Source organism: Perca flavescens, chromosome 16, assembly GCF_004354835.1.
Source record: "Perca flavescens isolate YP-PL-M2 chromosome 16, PFLA_1.0, whole genome shotgun sequence".
In the NCBI taxonomy this organism is placed as follows: domain Eukaryota; kingdom Metazoa; phylum Chordata; class Actinopteri; order Perciformes; family Percidae; genus Perca; species Perca flavescens.
This window is the reverse complement of record NC_041346.1, coordinates 16,304,138-16,325,165: the sequence shown is the minus strand read 5'-3', so window position 1 is coordinate 16,325,165 and position 21,028 is coordinate 16,304,138. Positions and strand designations below refer to the sequence as shown.

The 21,028-nt window shown below is 38.9% G+C and overlaps 1 protein-coding gene across 2 annotated transcripts; it reads left to right on the top strand.

The window, feature by feature from the left end:
* Positions 1 to 3,973: 3,973 nt before the first annotated feature.
* Positions 3,974 to 21,028, top strand: fyb1b (FYN binding protein 1 b). 2 transcript variants are annotated; one of them, XM_028601076.1, is made up of 19 exons: positions 3,974 to 4,194; positions 8,078 to 9,017; positions 11,523 to 11,655; positions 11,771 to 11,844; positions 12,373 to 12,395; positions 13,283 to 13,341; positions 14,425 to 14,551; positions 14,911 to 15,070; positions 15,526 to 15,643; positions 15,965 to 15,981; positions 16,110 to 16,182; positions 16,328 to 16,411; positions 16,921 to 16,961; positions 17,852 to 17,933; positions 18,082 to 18,181; positions 18,825 to 18,987; positions 19,091 to 19,124; positions 19,863 to 19,894; positions 20,023 to 21,028. In XM_028601076.1, exons 1-19 carry the CDS (start codon positions 4,192 to 4,194, stop codon positions 20,043 to 20,045), a joined length of 2,286 nt encoding a protein of 761 aa, XP_028456877.1. In that variant the 5' UTR covers positions 3,974 to 4,191; the 3' UTR covers positions 20,046 to 21,028. The 2 variants fall into 2 exon arrangements, with proteins under 2 accessions (XP_028456877.1, XP_028456878.1); XM_028601077.1 differs by lacking the exon at positions 16,328 to 16,411.

Sequence of the window (21,028 nt, the reverse complement as noted above, 5' to 3'; positions counted from 1 at the left end):
CCGGAGCCACAGGTTCCAGACCCCTGACATAGACCAATCCAGGGCCCAGTAGAGACAGTGATAGGTTGGATATTTCAGCATGCAGGGTTTCAAATGTATTTCATATCTTGTATGTAAGGTACTACACGAGAAGGTTAGTCTGGGGACAACCTTCACCCACAGGAATAGCTTAGAATGTGTAAATCTATTATGAGTTTGGGCACAACTGTCACACAGAGGAATTGGAGCCAGGAATGTGAGAATCTATTAGGAGCATCGGCCATAAAAGGTGTAGTTTGGAAGTAAACTGTTGCACTGCTATAGATAGCTTGAAGTGTGTGAGGACAAAAAGTTTATGTGTACACATGGTTATCTTCCTTTCTATGAGAAAAACCTTGGCATATATATTTGGTGCATGTCAACTGCTCTCCCTTTCATGAAAGTATGTTTGTTTGTTGTGTGAATAAAGCTGCATTAGTCTGAACTCATTGTACTCAGCATTTGTTCTAGTCTCCATCTCATTTCCAGATATTTCCCATATATCAAACAGTAGCGAACAGTCATGACATGGCAGCACTGTAAATATAGCTTAAAGCAATGCTAATTAAAAATCCTCAAGATGAGAAGATACGCAGACTCAGTTCAGGGGAAATATATGGGTAAGAAAATGAGCAGCAACCACCACACATGCCTAAATGTGGATGTCAGCATCTGTTAGTGGAGCAGCATCTTACAGTAAGAGAAAAGTAGAAGTTGGTAATTGGAGGTTTGGAAACACTCTGGTAGGCAAATTACATCAAAATAACAAGATAACACGTACATGAACGTATTGATGCTAATGATCACATTTGCATGTTGGTGTAATGTACCCCCCACAGGTCAAATGAATGGCAGCCAGACAGGGTAGATGCAAATTGTGTCACATTACGGATGATGAATGGTGGGGACTGGGGAACAATCCTGGTGAGTGCCTTCCACCCAGTGCATCCTGGGAGAATTTGTTGTGAGCCTTAGTTGGTTTATGTGGGTAAATGTTACTTATTTGTCACCACCTTCTCTCATAACCCTAAACTACACATTTCTGTTACATAGACAGGAAAACAATCATGTCTACCGTAGCAATATATATACAGTACACACACACACACACACACACACATACACACATATATATATATATATATATATATAAGGGTGACCAAACGTCCTCTTTTGCCCAGACATGTCCACTTTTTACCTACTGTCCGGGGCGTCCGGGGGGGTTTTATAAATTCATTAAAATGTCCGGTTTTCACTGTTTTTCATGGGACCATTAAGCGTGTAATTAAATTGACTGGCACTTTGCTCAAGACAATACTACGGTAGGCTACTTTGTTGTGTGACGTAATTCCCGAGAGGCTGCCTTGTGAGCGGCTCTGCGACGCGCACATACACAGGGACCAGAGCAGACAGCGGAGCAGCATTACACACAAAATGCCGAAGCGTTTCCTGCTAAAGATTTCCCACCGTGGTCAGAAAACACAGGGGAGACACTTTGTTTCTCTCACTATGACTCTAGAGTCGGTAGGACTCGCTCGCTATCACTCTCACTTCTCCCCCGCTCTATATCACCCACTCCCCACACACACACACGCCGTCTCGACGCACACACTAGCGCACAAGTATAAACATCAGGCCACTTACAACCATAAAACAAGACTAGTGCAGCTTCACAGTTGAACTGCAAAAAAAATGTCCCACATACCGTCCCGGTCGGGACCGGACAAGTGGGAGGCGGAGTGCACCGTGTGCAAAGCTGGCACATATGTTTCAGTGTCTTAAGAGATTTGTATTAAGAGATATTTTGTTGAAGCTGGATTTTCTAACACAGAAGAGGTCATATTTAGAACATTATTTCATATTATTTATTTATTTAAAAGAGAGCTATTATTTTGTTACATCTTGTAACAGATTTTATTTTATTACAGAAGTTATTTTTGCACAATTGAGGCATAATAAAGCATGTTCATTAACCTCTGAGAATCACCACTGTCTGGATTTGTCTCGAGGCCAGGCCAAGTGTCCTCTTTTTTGGAAATCAAAATATGGTCACCCTAATACATATATATATATATATATATATATATATATATATATATATATATATATATATATATATGTGCATCAGAAGAAGTTTTTGTAACTATATATATATATATATATATATATATATACACACACACACACATACATACATACATACAGTACATACATACATGTATATATATATATATAGGTTTAGTTTTTTTAAGATAATTTTTTCTTATTTACAGTACTTTTACTTTTTGTCTGGTTTCATTTGACAAACCATGGCTAAAAATCTATATTATTTGCCTCTAGTTGGATGCATTTTTCATTTCACTAATTAGGCTTTAGCTATGTTAATTTAACGGCATAGGGCTGGGGGTTGGACATTCATTTTGTTGCAATTATCTTTTTGTCAGAATCATTCAGAATCAGAATACTTTATTGATCCCCTCAGGGAAATGATTTAGTTGCAGTTGCTCACAGTCACATTCAAGGTAAAATAAGAGTGAGAAAAGAGCAAGTCAATAAGTGTATACATTAAATAAGTAACATATCTACAATAAGATATAAATAAAATGTTAAGTATTTACAAGCAAATAAAAATGTTAAGTAGAAGTAAGTGAGATTAGGTTACAAGTCAGACTAGGTTCTCCTCAGACAGACCAGTGTATTGTGGAGTGGGCGGGAGGAGTTGTCCAGGATGGAGTGTACTTTGGACAGCATCCTTCTCTCTGACACGGTCTTTAAGGAGTCCAGCTCCACACCAACAACATCACTGGCCTTCTGTATTAGTTTGCTGAGTCTGTTGGTGTCTGCCACTCTCAGCCTGCTGCCCCAGGATGCAACAGCATACAGGAGAGCACTAGCCAACACAGACTCATAAAACATCTTCAGCATCTTCTGACAGATGTTGAAGGACCTGAGCCTTCCCAAAAAATAGAGACAACTTCCCTTCCTGTAAAGTACTCCAGAGTTGTTGATCCAGTCTGGTTTATTGTCTATGTCTACTCCCAGGTATTTTTAGTCCTCCACTATGTCCACACCAACACCTCGGATGGAGACAGGGGTCACCGGTGCCTTCCTCCTTCTCAAGTCCACTACCAGCTCCTTTGTCTTTGTCACAATGAGCTGCAAATAACTTCGCACCATGTGACAAAGTTCTCTACCACAGCCCTGTACTCAGCCTCCTCACCATCACTCATACATCCCAGTTCTTCACACCTCTTCATACACACTTCTGAAGATGGCAGGACTCTGACTGGTAACTGAAGTCCGTGGTGTAGACGGTGAAGAGGAAGGGAGAGAGGTGCTGCTGACTAATCTTTCCAACACACAGTGTTGCAGGCGTACATACCGAGGTCTTCCCGTCAATTAGTCAACAATCTAGTAGAGGTTTGGTCTCTCAGTTGACTCTGGAAGTCGACAGGCTGGGGGGTGCAATTAAACCTGTTAAAAAACAGGTTCAGTTCATTTGCCCTATCCACTCCTCCCTCAATCCCATTGTCAGCTGACCAAAACCCAGTGATGGTTCTCATGCCCTTCCACACCTCTCTTGCGTTGTTTTGCTGGAGTTTCCACTCCAGCTTCCTCCTGTATTTCTCTTAGGCCTCCCTTATCTTCAGTTTCAGGTCCACCTGGATCTTTTTTAGCTCCTCCCTATTACCAGCTCTAAAAGCCCTCTTCTTATTTAAAGAGTTTAATACGGTTGCTAAGGAACAAGTACCACAGTGGTTTTTCTGTTGACGTGCCACAGAGTGAGTGGGCATCAGTTGTTGAGCACAGAGGAAAAGTGCAGGGAGTTTGCCAGGTATAGGCAAATTCATGAGATCAAAATACACAGATAACAGAGGCTGGGAGACTCGCAGCCACATTAAAATACACATTCTACCAAGAGAGGAAGTAGTCAAGTAGTCTGCTGATATCACTGACCGAACTGGAGTGTACATCCTCCCCACACACACAAACACACACTCACACACACACACACACACACTTAATGCTTTGTCATTCACTTTATCTTGTGCCTTTCTCTCTCTTCGACCTCAACAGAAACTCCCACAGCTACACTGAACAAACACACACTGCACCACTTTACACGCCAACCATTTACACCTAGCAGAGGCGCCTGGGATTGCTGTTCTCAGTATGGTGAGTACAACTTAACTGTCAACTAAAAGTATTTAAAAATCACTTTGTAGATATAAGAATTTCTTTTGAGTACCTGGGTACGATGTAATGAAAGAAAGCTGGATACTATGAGTATTTTTTTTGCAGCAACACCTTCAAGTAGCCATTCATTCTTGTACCTATGAATTTGACAGTGTAATTTGTTTGAGCAAGTTACTGCATGTATGATAAGAGATTATTATATTAAAATGCATTCAACAGAACTTGGACTAAAAAGTCACTGTATCGATTTGTGGGCTTTTATTAATCCATTACATTTTCTTTATTTAATTTCATGTTTTTGTTTCATTTCTTCATATATATTGTGTAAAAACAGGATCCACCATTAGGGTAATTTGTGTGTATGTGCATGCATGTGTGTGTGGTTTTGTGTCATCTAGATTGTGTAAAACAACTTTGGTCTCAACTTTTAGAAATCATGGTTCCTCTTTGCTTTGACCAGATTATCGCTTTCTCTCATTCTTTTCTCTGCAGGTCATATTACTTTAAATCTACTTGTGTTTAATAACTGCATATACAACAACATTTTAATTCATATTTGCAATAACAGGGGAACTAGCTAAACACCTAACCATCCAGTGGCTAAATTATTGTTCTCAACATAACAATACTGTGGTTTTAACTTCTCCACATGACCTTACGCATAATAAAAGTAACCCTGCACTAAAACTATAAACTGTATACAGGGTAAACAATAATCTAAACCTGTGTTTATCCAGAATGTACAGTGTGCTGCCAGATTATTAGTCACACTTAGCTGAAACTAATGCAGTCTAACAGCCCTGCAATGAATATCCTAGCTAAACACTTTTCACAGCTATACAGTTTCAGAAGACTAACGTTTATGGTCACTTTGACTGCAGATTGGGGTTCTGTTTAGTTGTGTTGCATTATTCTGGGAGGTCTTACTGGATTTTACAGAATTTATCTTTAGTTTTTACAAAATTGCAACTGCACAAACATTTAGAGAAGTGGTAATTGCAAGTGGCAGAACATATTGGGGAATATTTTGTTTACTGCGATTGAGAAACAGAACCTTGATGAGGGAACTTTCCTCTGATTTCATATGCAGCCACATCATGTCAGGCTTGGTGCCACCACTGCAAAGAGTTACGGGCACCATTATAGGGACACTTCAGCCAAAGCCTATGCTTTCAGCACCAGTGGTGAAAGAAGTATTCAGATCCTTTACTTAAGTAAAAGTACAAATAAAAGCCCTGCAATGAAAATGTTACTTAGGTAAAAGTATGTATCATGGGAAAAAAGTGTTCTAAAAGTATTAAAAGTAAAAGTACTTAATGCAGAAAAATCCTCACATTTTAGAAACTGGAAACGATCAAAACAGTTCCGTCAATCAACTAAGTGTTTAATCGGCTAATCATTTCAGCTGTACTTGTAGGCCTGTATATTGTTGGCTAATTTAATTAATCTTTGTAAAGTAACTAGTAACTAAAACTGTCAGATTAATGCATTGGAGTAATAAGTACAATATTTTTCTCTGAAATTTAGTGGAGTAGAAGTAGAAAGTGGTATGAAAAGAAAAGACTTAAGTAAAGTGCAAGTACCTCAAATATGTACTTAAGAACAGTACTTGAGTAAATGAACTTGCACCAAATATGGAACCTCGGTTGGCTTGAAAGGTGGTTGATTTAAAGTAAAGGTTGACAGTGACCTTCTCAACAACACACACAGTGTCTCAAAAAAAATACCAAAACTTCTAAAAACAAATCCTCCAACATCACTCGCTTCTCCATTGACCATTCGTGTGTCCAGAATGCTATAAGATATTTTGGAGCTATAACTGACTGAATAGACGCAGTGCTATATTTTGGATGATGGTTGGATAGATGAGTGGACAGCGGAGAAGTCCAGTCTGCAAAGCTGCAAAATGTTCAAACTGTACATTGCTTTTCCCACAATATCTGCTCGTAGTAATGATTTACATTTTTTTAATGTTTTGGCAAGTTAAGGTTATAAAAAGATCAGTATTCAATCATCTTTTTCAGTATTTAACCAAAACCATAATATGTTCCTACAATTTCTATGCCATATAAGAAGAAAAAAAAACCATAATAAACTTAATTTTTAGGAGACATGGTTGGTAGAATGCAATATTAGTTATACTAATAAGCTTGACTTGGCTTTTCCATCACTTATTAACATCATACTGAGATCATTCTAGTTACAGTAACACACAGTATCTTCTTCTTTTTTTCTGGCAACTGTTCGGTGTAAGTGTGACTGTTTTTACTATATTCTAACTGGGTTTTGACTATTGTTATAAGATCTGACATTCACTGTGGTTTAACTTCCCATTTAGCTTCATGCAGTACATTTCTACTTTCTGTTGTACCGTTCCCCCCCCCCCGCTTTCACTGCTCTGCTGTAGAAATAGCACGCTCTTATCTACACTTCCTGGTATGGTTCTAACTCCAGGCAAACCTGCCTCATTACAATAGGTGTGGCTGCTGCTTGGTCAGTTCATTGTAGCTGCATGACCAAGATGTTCGGATGCATCCATTAGTGCCTTAGGCAAAGCAACACTGTATATTTCTCATTATAGACTTCTTTTAAGTGTAATAAACAATCAAATTGCAATAATACACTATAAACCATTTTGTTGCTGAGGATCATACATCCTCAAAACAGGCATATCGTTAATATCCCTCCCTCTTCTTCAACAATACCTGACAAAAGTACTTTTTGTTTACCTACACTGAAGAATGTGCAAAGCCATCTATTGTATAGTACTTCCTACTTAACATATTACAATTTGCTTCAAAGTGTTGTTTAACCTTTATCTAACGTTGCCTTTTGAGATATCCTATTTGCTTTTTATTTATACATTTTAATATCATGAGGAATGCATTTTGGTTCCCAGTTCTCATCTTTGTATAGGCTATATTATCCAAATAATAGAAATAGTTTCCATAGCATATAAAAGAGCTTTTGTTTAGATAAATGAAGGAAAGTGTAGATTACAGGACATTCATTTAGTGGTTTATGAGTGACCTAGAGAAAAGAGAGGAACAGATACAAATACACACTGGGCCAATTTCAACCCAATTTGGGTCAATCTAGCACCGAGCCAGTACCCATGTGCATAAAAACCACTGGGTCACTGATCACACCCAAAATAAATTATTTTGACCCAGTTTTAGTTATTTACATGATTTCCATTGGGTTATTCAGCCACACCAATATGTGGTTATTTTGACACAGTAACAATGTCATATTTATATACCAGTTGGGACACCACAAACTGTACAGTATGTGTATGTACTGTATACTGTATGGAGAAGCATGATGTGTTCACAGCAGCAGATGTGTGCTTCAAATGTTTTTATGTCTATGACATAACATACCCCAAACAATGTCAATTTATGTATCCGTTCTGTGAATTGGATCCGCTCCAAATTTTTGGAGATATTCAAATGGGTTCTTTCTTGGCCCACGCTATGGCCTTCCACATGAAAATCGAAATCGAAAATAGTTTTTCAGTAATTCTGCTGACAAACAGACAAACTCCTTGGAGGAGGTAATAAGCAACCACAGAGGGAGCCGGACTTACATTAATTGGAAATGCCCGGATAGGAAGGTATTTTAAAGTTGCACAACTTTCTGTTCCTATGTGAACTTTCATGTCAGTCTAAGGATTTGTGAATGTTCTTTGCTTTTATTCCTCTTTTGCTTTGTCAAGCAGTTTCTGCGTCTTTTTTAGGACTTTTGTTTGCTGAAGTCATTTTCCATTCTGGCATGCATAGCGCATCTTAATCTTATTTTTAATTCTGATTTTGTATTCTGATTATTAACTCTACTTCTGATCCTCTTCCATTCTTTCTAGGAAAACAAAGCCGACGTAAAGACCATGATGGCTCGCTTCCAAGCGAGTGGGGCGAGCACTGACGAGACTTCTTCCACACCGCCTGGACGCACCAAACAACCCCTGCACCCCACCCTCTCCTCCGGCCCAAACATACAGACAAGAAAACCGGTATTGGAGAGCCTCTCAGGCAGTGCGATAAATATTCCTCCAAAACCTACTTTTCTGAAAAATACAGTATCAACTAAAAGTGATACAGAGGCACGTGAACCAAACAAAGCTAAAGCCCTGGCTAGCCGGTTTGAAAACACCCAGGATGACCCCAACACCAACAAAAAACCTTTCACTGTTAATAAACCCGTGAAGCCACCTTTGCAAGCTCCTGAAGCTAAAGGCCCTCTACAGAAGTCCCCTCTCAACAAGCCCTTCCTGAGCTCCACCCTGTCTGACCCCAAACCTACCTTTCCTAAACCTTATGCAGCAGTCAACTCCAAGCCCAGCTGGGTGAAAGAAGACAGTGGTGGAGTTTTAGAACAAAAACGAAGCAGCAGCTTTGTAAATTTAAAGCAGCAAAATGAATCTGCAGGAGCTGCCACGAACACTGCGAACACTGCGAACACTCCGAACTACACTTTTAAGCCGCCCCCCAAATTCAAGACTGTTCAGAATGCCTTCAACAAGGAGTCGGATAGTGCCGTGAAAGCAGACGAAGCCAACAAACTGGCAATCACTGCCACTAACTCAGTTGTTCCTCCAACACCCTTAGCCAGTAAAAAACCTAGCATCAAAAAACCTCCGAAGCCTTCTCAGAATAGCAGCATTGTCAAGGATGCCACTTCAGGCCCCAAGCGTAACCCCCTCCCCAACAGTTTAGCTTTGGGTCCTGCTCCTGCCAAGCCCAATCGACCCCCCAATGTCAACCTGGAGAGCTTTAGAAAAGGTGCCGTGGCCTCTGATAATGGTAAGTAGGACGTAATTAACAGTATATTTGTTTTGTTTAATAGTGACACCATAGATGAACAAAACTACTGATTATGATAAGAAGCAATCACCAATTCAGTGAGTGAATATACATATCAGTATTTACACAAATCAATCCTCACTGTGGTGCAATGCATTACAAAGCTGCATTTTAAAATGTAGTCCGATGCCCCACCCAAAAATAACAACTTCACACTCTCAAAGGTCTCAAAGATGTGTGATTCCACTTTGTGTCACAGATAAACTCAAGCAGGCATTCTTCATTAAGATTCAGCAGAAAAGTTCTTGCTTTTACCTTTGCATGTTACAAAGAGATCTGTTACATGTGGCCCTTTGCTTATTTATTCCCTTTGGGGGTAAAAATAACTGAGTTCTGAACTGTAGCGCGCCAGGTGGATAAGCCAGTTTGTGATTGGTCCCCGCAAAATTGTAACGGAAGCAGGATAGATAAACGTACAGGTTTCCAGCCTGAGCTGCAGGGCGAAATCAAATCGGCGGCAGATCGGAATGGGTTTACCCAGTCTACATTTTATTGGTTTTTCTCTATAAATCTCCTTTCTATCTAATTTATAACCATTAAGAAGGCAACATACTGAACAAATGACTTTAACAGCTGGAAAATAGAGTTTTAGTAGAGTGCAGGTACACACATGTGGCCCCACAGGCAGGAATACTTCAACTGGTATCATTTGTTTTCCATTTGTTATGATATGTCTTTGGTCCCCTGGTCCCAATTGATATGCAACAAATACATCAATTCAAACACTGCAAAGGATTTCAACATCATTTCTCTAAACTCTCTGAAAGCTAAGCTAAACCAGGCATTTCTGTCAAGAAGATTAAATGGCAGTAAACAGTTTGCAGGTCTTGTTACAGTCAGATAAAAGGGGTTCCTCATATAATATTTTGTTGTCTCAAGTGCATTTCCTCTCTGTCACTACCAGTGCTAATTTGGACAGGCTTTTTGAATGCGTTTCAGAAGTGTGAAAAGGAATTCACAAGTTTATGTGGTTTCAGTGGCATTAGCAATTTGTCATGTGCAGTTGTTTTGCAGAGTTTAATTTTGGTTATCTGATCAAGCAGCAATACAAATACCTTCTGCTTTTACATGATAGCTTTAAAAGTCAATTATTCTTAGCATTTTAAGATATGTTCATGTAGCATTTGAATTTGACTTTTGTACATTCTGTACAAAATTTGTGCAAGTTGCACAGAAATGGCTGTAAAGTTGTTCAGAGCGATAGATAAGACACCAAAGTCACAGAAACTCACTTGGTTCCTCTATTTCACCCGGCCAAGTTCCCTGTCCAGTTTCTCCTTTCTCCTTCCTCCTTGCTATCTGCTCTGACGGCAGAGTTTGTTTTACCATATGAGGAAGTAAGTTCCAGCAAACAGGCATAGTTTCGGGTGAGAGGCTCAGTTTTTAGACACACACCTGATCTGAATTGATTTTTAGTCAGAGGTAAGGGATGGCTGTTGGCTGAAACTTAGAAGACCAAAAATAAAAGTTTTGATGTTGTTGTCCCTTCATTTGATTTGTTTACTGTAAACTTTAACCACAGTTTGTGAATTAATTACCGGTACATTCATTCAAGTACTAATTTTGAGGTACTTGTACTTGAGTATTTCCATATTTTGCTATTTTAAAATCATTCTACTCCTCTGCATTTCAGAGGTAGAATTTCTACTTTTTACTCCACTAGTTACTTTGCAGAGTGCAAAGTATTGTTATAAAAAATCATTCAACTGTATATGAAGTAGTTAAAATCAGCTCCACCAGTGGAAAGCTGCTTACACTGTAATGCATCACTGATCATAATTCAATAATATAAGATATAACACTGACAGGGGTGGCATGGTGGTGCAGTGGTTAGCACTGTCACATCACAGCAAGAGGGTTGCAGGTTTGAACCCGCTGGTTGGCTTGGGTCCTTCTGTGTGAAGTTTGCATGTTCTATGTGTGTTGGTGTGGTTTATTATGTTTCCCCACAGCCCAAAGACATGCAGGTTAGGTTCATTATTGACTCTAAATTGCCTGTAGGTTTGAATGTGAGCATGAATGGTTGGTGACCTGCCCAGGGTGTACCCCACCTCTTGCCCGATGTCAGCTGGGATTGGCTCCAGCCCCCCTGACTTTGAACAGGATAAACTGTTACATATAATGGATGGATGGATGGATAACACTGACATGCGCCAATTTTGCTCCATTATGAGTATTTCCACTCTTTTGAACTCAATTTTTCTGATAATTGATTTCAAACACAGAACGTGTACAGTAATGGAGTATTTTCACACTGTCATATTGTTTGTTGGGGCCTGTCTGACTTGACGTTTCTTTTTGCATGGGCAACCACGCTAGTTACCCCTCTGGGGATTGATAAAGTTATCTATCCATCTATTTATCTATAGCTACATATACAGTCATTGAAGCGTAAAGACACTTACAGTAAATTGTCCATTTTAACACCATGTCTTTCTCTTACAGGTCCTGGCACCTTTAAGAAACCCATTCTCTCAACTCCTCTGGCCTCTCACCCCAGTAACCACAGCAACCATGTGACCCCGACTCCCCCTCCGCCCGCACTTCCTAGTCTGCCCCCACAACACCCTGGAGCCATGTAAGCCCCACATTCATGGACACACAAACACAGTTACAAAATGTATATGCCGTATGTCTTTTGGATAAAGCTTCTACTGTTGACAAAAGGTAAATCCTGACTGTCCTTTTTTTAGGATCCAGCAAGAGGAGTTCTATGATGATGTTGATGAATTCAAGAGTGCTCCTCCACCTCTACCACCGTCTTCAGGTTCAGTAATGTTCACTATTTGATCAAATGTGATGTGTCATGACTACCATGTGGCAAGGCGTTCATGTATTTACCACCACAGGAAGACAGAAAAGGACTGTGTGATGCTGAACATTGTACCAATATTTACATATCAGAAGACAAACATACATGGAACTATATTAGTCAGTATATCTTGGCTGTGAATAGTCTGTCTTACTGTTACCAACATTTTACCTACTTTGGGTTGGTTATCTTGGTAATTTGCATAGGATACTATATGGCTAAAACTGTGCAGTTTTTTTTTGTATTTTCTATCAATAGTTGTCAAGACAGCCTAGTTTAGTTCTCATTGTGTGAAACTTAAACACATAAATGTTGTTTTACATGATTCAGAATGAAGAGATAACATATTTGAGAAACTCTCTTTTGACTGTTACGAAAATAATAAAAATAGTCAGATAAGAAGTATGAGCTGGATCATTATGATTGTAGCTATTCCACAAGGATCAGAATATCTTGTAATGTAGATTTATTGTTTCTCTTTAGGTCACCCAAGTCAGAGGGCAAAGGTGAGACATGCTGATTTACTATCACATAAATACAGATTTGCATGCAGTTACATGTGCAGGTGCAGACACAATAAGATAAGAACATGCGCGTGTGCTCATGAAGAAACTAGAGGTGTTCAGCACATTTTCTCCCAATTTCTTTTAAAATTTCAAAGTGAACAACTGACTACTGCAGCACTATTAACCTTATTTCAAAAGCGCTTGTATAGGCTATTTTTGTACTAAACTGAAACAGACTAACTGTACTATATACAACTACAACAGACTGAACTGAAGACAATTGCATCAGTGCTGAACTTTGGGCCGTATGAATAGTGGCGCATTCACTTAGTGACGTACGTAGCTTAGAGGAAAGAATGAACAAACTGCAGTCAGTGACTACGAATCTTTAAACTTAACCAAACAAAGTCTTTCAATCAGCAAAGTGATTTCCTAATTTCAACCTCTAAAGGAGATATGACAAATGCATTTAGTGGTGCAATATGTAGCAGCATGCGGTGAAAACATACAGCAACAGCACAGTAAGTAAATAGGCAAGAAAGAAAAGATGAGTACTGTAAATGACAATAACTTTTGTGTGGTAAGTATATGTTACATTGACCTCAGAACAAAGTATCAGGGATGCGTGAATGACGTGTGAATGATGGTGTGAATGAATCAGTGCATTTAGGCCCTCTGCAGAGAAACAGCAGTAATCCCATCAGAAATTAAGAATGTGAAATACATGATGGAAATTTCCACGTATGCAATTATAAAGAGGAATACGAAAAATAGAGTTTAATAGTCTTTAAAAAGGTCTGCAGAGGTGAAAAGGATGATACAGTATGATGTATGAAAATGAACTAATTACTGCTGAACTAATGCTGTTTTTACTCGCGTGTTCTCAGGAGGAAAATGATGACGATGATGATGACGGAGAGATGTATGAGGATCTTGATGAACGATGGTGAGAGAGTGCTCTTCATTAAATCTTTACCTGCTTATCCAACACTCTGATTTCAATATTGTAAGTACATGTTTAACAATTTACTGAGCACCCTCACTCAAGTGTTGGTTTTAATCCCAGTTCAGCTGTGTTCTTGTCTAACTTCACTAACACTACTCTCTGGTGGTTGTTTTGCAACACTACAAGAAGCCATTCATTCTCACTCACATGTACTTTCAGTTGATGAATTTTAATTTGTGTTTTCTAGTATTGTTTGTGTTTTGCACTTTTGGAAAAGCCCGTCTAGTGATGTGCTGCAAATTAGCATAGGCTAAGATACTATGATAAATTCCATTATAAGAAACGATCCCAATTAAATAGATTAACTGGATATTTTTAAAGGTCCCATGACATGGTGCTCTGTGGAGGCTTATATATAGGCCTTAGTGGTCCCCTAATACTGTATCTGAAGTCTCTTTCAAAATTTAGCCTTGGTGCAGAATTACAGCCACTAGCCAGTCCCACAATGAGCTTTCCTTAGGACATGCCATTTCTGTGTCTGTAGCTATTGAGGAGGAGAGAGGGAGGGGCAAGGTGGAGGGTGGAGGTGTGGCCTTGACCAACTGCCACTTTGCTCGTTTGAAAGCTATGAGGTCTCTCTCATCGGTGAGCCAAATGCTCTGGGCGGGCAAAGCAGAGAAAGGGGAGGTAACCTTGCCCCTTATGACCTCATAAGGAGCAAGATTCCAGATCGGCCAATCTGAGCTTTCATTTTCTCAAAGGCAGAGCAGGATACCCAGAGCTCGGTTTACACCCATCGCCATTTCTAGCCACTGGGGGACAATAGGCAGGCTGGCGGAACGCATATGAATGTTAAAAAACCTCATAAAGTGAAATTTTCATGCCATGGGACCTTTAAGATAGTGTACGCTTTTGTATTTTGTCACTCAGCCAGTCAGTCATATTGACATTTATTTAGCGGTCCTCTTTATTAAAAATATGCTGTGTAATCTTAGGAGCCACATCTTGCAAGTGCATCTGTTCATCAATCTTTCACAATTTATAATTTACTGTCTATTATCAACTATCTCTCAATCCCAAAAGGGAAGCGATTGAACAAGAAAAGAAAAAAGAGAAAGACGAAAAGGAGGAGAAAAAACGGCTAGAGGCTGAGAAGAAGGAGCAGAAGGAACGTGAGAAGAAGGAACAAGATGCCAGAAAGAAGTTCAAAGTGAGCAAACAAGACTAAATATGAAGCTAGACCCTTAAAAAGTGACAAATATATTGTTCTGTCAAAAGCATGTCATATTGTGGCCGGGTTGGCTCAGTGGGTAGAGCAGGCGCACACATACTGAGAGGTTTATGCCTTGACGCAGAGGTCCAGGGTTTGAATCTGACCTGTAATGATTTCCTGCATTTTCTCCCCCCTCTTTTCTCACCTAGCTGGTCAATTAATTTTATTATCAATTAAAGGTGGAAAAGCCCCCAAAAAATCTTTAAAAAGCATGTCATATAAATAAATGTAACAATCTCTTTTTTTTTTTTTTTTTTGCATTTGCATATGTTTTTGTGCACGGCTGTGTGTGTTAGTTGGTTGGTCCCCTGGAGGTCGTCCACCAAGGGAAAGCTCGGTTGGATTGCCGAAGCAGTAAGACTGACCTTGCTCTGAAGCAGGGACAAAGCCTGGACATCATCCGTGTCCAGGGCAACCCAGAGGGAAAATGGTTGGGACGGACGCAGGACGGATCCAGTAAGTTCACACATTTGTCCCTCATTGGTCTCATTTTGTTCCCTTCTTCATGTTTGCCTTTGCTTCATCTTTCACCTGTCTTCTTCTTTTTGGCCATCACATCCTTCCAGTCCCCTCTGCAAATACAGGATAAGACTTTTCATCTGTTATTAAAAACAGAAAAAAACATGTATGACAGAGGAAGCTGTTAACTAACAATGAATTATGGATTTTATTTTTTTTATTTATTATTCATGTATGTTTATTCTTTCTAGTTTGTGAAACATTATTTTCTGTATGACCTTTTCTGTTTTCTTTTACATGTTTGAAATAAATTTCAGTCAGTCTTATCCTTATTATCGTTTATTTGTGATATATTCTCATTTTTTATCAAATAGTCTATATTTCACACTTGACATCCTAACGAAAGACAATAAATCAACTCAATATTTCACTTTGCTCTTTGTTTCTAACAGTTGGTTATGTGAAGACCACGTCAGTGGAAATTGACTTTAACACTCTGAAAAGTCATGCTCAGCAGGCGCACGAACCTGAGGTATATGATGACATTGACGTGGCGTCTCCTGATAACAGGTACTGATATATATTCTAACTCTACATCAGTTAGTTTCACAGATGAGTCGCACTTTTGTAAGAATGGAGACAAGTGAAATCATAGGAGCCACTAGTACCAGATGTGTTTTTTTCTCATTATAAACTGCCAATAAAAAAACCTCAGTTATGCAACACATCCATGCAGACAGTAGTTGGAAATATTTAACCATTGTCCTTGAAAAAATCTAACATTTCTGTCAGTTTGGTATGGCACCCAGTACTACAGTTCTGACATATTCAGGAAGCTTCGTTGTTGTAATGTTAATATCAAATTCCTCTCTCTCTCTCTCTCTCTCTCAGGATGAAAAGACCAGGAGGTATGCGTAAAACCTCACAATAATATAAGTCATTTCATTACACTTAGTTTTAATCTTTGCATTCAGTTAATGTCAATGTTGTTTCACAGAGTGACGAATTACATAATGTATTTGCTGTTGTCCTGTAGTTGTTCTACCCCCGCTACCAGGAGACGAAGGAGAAATATATGATGATGTTGTTGATCCAAACCTGGACGTCAGGTGAGAACTGATTTGTTTAAATGGGAACATTTGAAAATGAGTACTATATGTTTGTGATGGATACACAGAAAAGTAAAAAAAAAAAAAAAAAAAAGAAGAAAAAAAAAAAAATGCAGGTTTTTTTCATCCTTGGTTGGCTCTCTAGTCCAGACTCCAGGTCTTGTCCTACGAAGCCTCGTGGCTTCCTGTGGATGTTTGACCGGAACAGACGTCTTGCCAGCACTAAAGAGTAAAATACACTCAGTAGTAAGACTGACCAATCACAGATCTACTGTCCACTCCCTAATCTTTCAGCCGTCACTCCTCCCTTTCAATGTTTAAACAATTCCTCTCAGATGAATTTGCTTTTTGATGATGATTTTCTCCCCAGATCAGATCAAAACCTTCACCTCTTACTGAATAACACCCAAGGATGCTAATTAGCAAACTGAAATCAAAGTGACATTTCTATGATTACAATCAGTGCAGCTGTTCTATGACTTTACTAATCTTCTCGAGACATTTGCATGACTGTAATTGATGTATGACTGTTGACTTAATCAGAAAATCAGGGCACCATCTGCTGCTAACACCCTCAAGTATACTAACTCAAAATATTGCGTTGCAATTCATGAATAGGATTTTTCATTTGGGCTGCTTTGATTCAACTTTTAATATTGTCATGATATAAATTATGTAACATTTTTTACATTTTTTTTTTATTTATGTAACATTTTGATTTTTGTTCTGTTGTACCAGAGTGCCTCCACCCAGCCAGTTTACTGCAGAGGGGAATTCAGGTATCACTCATTGTAATATGCTACCATGTTAAAAAAAAATTTAAAATAATAAAATAAAATAAATAAATATATATATTATAGTTATATTTGTATATCTTCTTCTCTAATAAAAGCAAAGTAGACGTGCTGGTTTAAATTTCCAGACTTCCAATTTAGGAAAACAAACTCTAAATGAATGCCTAAGATTTAGCCTTATGCAACTGGCCTTTGGGTCATTTATTTACCCAAAAAAGTCCTTATTCCTTAGTTGGCATTGTTAAATCAAGACTACAGTATATCAATATTGAAAGAAGACTTAACACATTTTCCCTCTTACAAATAAGAAGTTGAATTCAAAAGCAATAAAACACGACTAAAAAAAAAGCAACACCATTGTGTGTATTGTATGGAGCGAGAGTGCTCCATACAATACACACAATGGTATTGCTTTTTTTTGGTCGGTTATGACCAGTGGCTCGTAGGGTGTTAGCCACTATATTGTTGAACAATTGCCATTACAGAAGTCACTTTGTATGACTCTTCTCTGTTTCTGTCATGCTACATTTAAGCTTTTACAAGTCTGCTGTCATTGTAGATTGTAGCCACATTGTCTGGTGTTCAGCTAAAGTTACATATTCTCACTTTAAGTAACTACACTTTGCATTTTATCTCATAAGTGAAGTTTGTACTTCACTCAATTCATGCTTTTATGTCATTGATTTTTATGGCATTATGGCTTTTAAACCTCATTAGTCAAAATGCAAACACACACCTTCTCTTTACATCCTTTACAGCTGACGATTGATGTTTGTTTTATGTAGTCTGATTAAAATGTGTCCCCTCTTAATGTTAGGTGTCTTAAAGTAAAACATTTTTACATCACTGACTTCTCCTTCCACGTGTTATCACAGATCAGCCAGGGGCAGCGATTGATGATGAGATATATGACGATATTGACTCTCAAAATGTGCCTCCCCTTCCTCCCATCAGCAGGTACATTTGCATCGATCTTAAAACAAAATAACCTTACAATAACGTCCATTCAGATCCATGTGTTCAAGTGTATTTTCAAAAATTTCAGACATATTGTGGTTGAGAAAAAAAAAAAAGTGACCAAAGAATAATTTTTTTTGCTCTCCAGCCTTCCACCCCTGAAAGGCAAAAGCAAGACTGAAGAGATGGACCCAAAGAAGCAGAAAAAGTTCGAGAAAGAGGAGAAGGAATTCAGGAAAAAGTTTAAAGTTTGTCCCTCCTTGATGTCTTTAAGCATGTTTATCAGTTACCAGGATGCCTGCTGAAAAACTTAAAACAGCTCTATAGTGCATATAGTACAGTTAGTATTTTTCAAATTTAAAAGCTACTACTTTAAAAGCTCATACTTCCACAACAATTTGAATATAAATTCATTAGGATATCAAGTATAATCATCGTAGTGAATATAAGGTCAAACTTCTTTAAGTCTTCTTTTTCTTCATACATTAAAAACTAACATGCCATCATCAACAGGGTTTTTCCTACCATTATAAGACTTAGGTGCAGCACCTGAGCCGTTCTGGGCAGCACCTAAGTCGAATGAATGTAAAATCAATGGGAGCATCAAAACTAACTAAATGATACTGAGATCTAATGGTTGTAGTTACTTATTTATTGTCTGCTCTAGCGTTTCCAACGTTTTTAGACACAGATATGGCGATAATAATGGTCAAAATTATGTCAAATCGCATTTTTTTTTTTTTGAAAATCATTCTTGAGGGATTTACCCCTAAACCCCTTCGCCAAATATGCGCACCCGAGTCTTTCACCAACCCAGTGAAATCTCTGATAAGGAATGTAAAAATAAAATGTACACACAGTCACAATATTGATGACGTAATTCTCTTTCAGTATGAGGCTGGGATAAAGGTGCTGTACCAGGTGACCATCGCCCCGACCCTTACTAACAAGAAGTGGGGTGTGAAGGAGCTCCCAGTCAAAGCAGGAGAGACACTGGACGTCATTGTTAAAGCCGTGGATAACAAACTCATCTGTCGGAACGAGGAGGGCAAGTGTGAGTACATGTGATCAAGGTTTCTACACTACAGCTTTTTCATTCTTTGCACCACAAAAGTGGACCATCCCAAGTCTAAAATCTGCCTGTGTGTATTTTACAGTTGGTTATGTTTCGACCGGCCACATTGTAACTGAGTGAGTACCACAAACATGTACACACACACACACACACACACACACACACACACACACACACACACACACACACACACACACACACACACAGACTTAAGCCCCTGACACTCCAACCTGACGGCTGACCATCAGCAGAAAAGCCAGTCAGACTGATCAGTCTGCTCCCCAAGGTCCAAAGTGCCTCGGAACACACCGAAGCGACGCCGTCTTGAGCGTACGTTCTGCGCGTGCGCGACACGTAATACCAAAAATGAAAACCGGAAATGACGAACGCGTCACATGGGTCTGGCTTCTCCAGGCGATAGTAATGGCGGCTTTTTCGAAATACGATCTTGTATTTTACGAAAATAGTTCACTGAAAGTTGTTTCTGAAAACATTTTAAGCAAGAAATAGGCCATGCAGTTGCTGAATCTGTCTTCATTTCAGATAGACAAAGGTCAGTTTAAAAGATTTTCATCAGATTTTGAGAGGCGTTCGTCATTCATCCCGCTCGTTATTTCCGGGTTAGCACTCCACCAATCAGATTGGTGGAGTGGGTCTGACTGCCCGCCCTCCGAACCAGCAAGTCAGGTCGGCCAAAATGAAGGCCGACAGGTCCTCCGACGGACGACGGCACGGAACACACCGAACAGACTCGAGTCACTGACCTCGCCAGACTGTCCGACGGCCAATTATCGGGTCGGTGTGTCAGGGCCAACATGCTGTCTGTACTGATCGTTTCGTTTTTGTGTTTACAGCGATGGCGATATCTACGATGATATTGGAGATGGTATGTTTTCAGTGAATCTTTTCATCAGTTCATACAAACATATAATTTGTAAAAATCCACACAGTGGACCCAAATCACCATTTATAATAGAAATAACCTTTTTAATCAATGTTATATTTTCTTTTCAGAGTGCATCTATGACAACGATTAGAAACACCCTGCACTAAGTGTATTGTTTTACACTGATATTGTTCATGTTATTTATTATGTGAATTGATAATATACATCTGGAGCTGCTTTTGGTTAGCCTGATAATCAGACCAAATTATCATCTTTCCCTTCATTATTTATCAATCAACATTTGAATCTGGAATCAGGCTAGCTTTAATTACTTTGAACAATGTGATCCTTTCAAATCTGTATTTCTTTCAAACAACAAAAAAACAATTTGATGGGGTTATGTTACTTGCAGCATTTTAACAAAGTGGGAAACATTTGTTAGAACAACAGTATTTGCAAATCTCCACAGCACTGTATTTACATGTTTGCTTCTACTGTGTTTTGCATTTCATAGGAATAGCTATGTGTTGCTCATTACTTGCTATTTTGACTTTTAATTAATGTCCATGATATGATACTGTATGTACATTGCATTGCTATCTGTAAACTAACTCTGATGTCTTTGCCCCAAGTTTCAACATGTAAACGAAACAACTGTTTCAGTGCCAAACTTCCTCAATAATACTGTACAATTATGAAATGCAATTTTAGAGAAAGAAAATGTGTGAAATGTTTGATTTTCTCTACACATCTTAGTTTGTCAAAGCATAATGGGTATAGAGAGAGTGCTCCTGTTCTAGGAGTATATCTCACAATAACAATTACCATACACAGTTGTGTGATGTTTGTAAACTTGGGTAACTTGTGTGCTGGTGTATGAGATGTGTGAGGATGAGGGAAGACCATTTTAACTGGATTTTTTTCCAAGTCAAAAAAAATCAGCAGCAAAGAATTTGTAACTCCACAATCATGAACTTCTCTGTGCAGTTTCTGTGCAAGGAGGGAATCTGCAACATCTAGTGGCAGCCATCATGAACTACAATAATAGCAAACTTCACGCTTGATGGTGTTTTAAGCCCCCAATGTCTCCTTCCAGGCAGCGCTGCGACCGTTGACTTCAAGGCACCTAACCCT

Bases quoted from the DNA above. Each gene is read 5' to 3' on its own strand.
- fyb1b (XM_028601076.1), top strand. The intron at 11,656-11,770 runs GTAAGCCCCACA...TCCTTTTTTTAG, and splicing joins CCACAACACCCTGGAGCCAT to GATCCAGCAAGAGGAGTTCT. The intron at 18,988-19,090 runs GTGAGTACATGT...TGTATTTTACAG, and splicing joins TCGGAACGAGGAGGGCAAGT to TTGGTTATGTTTCGACCGGC.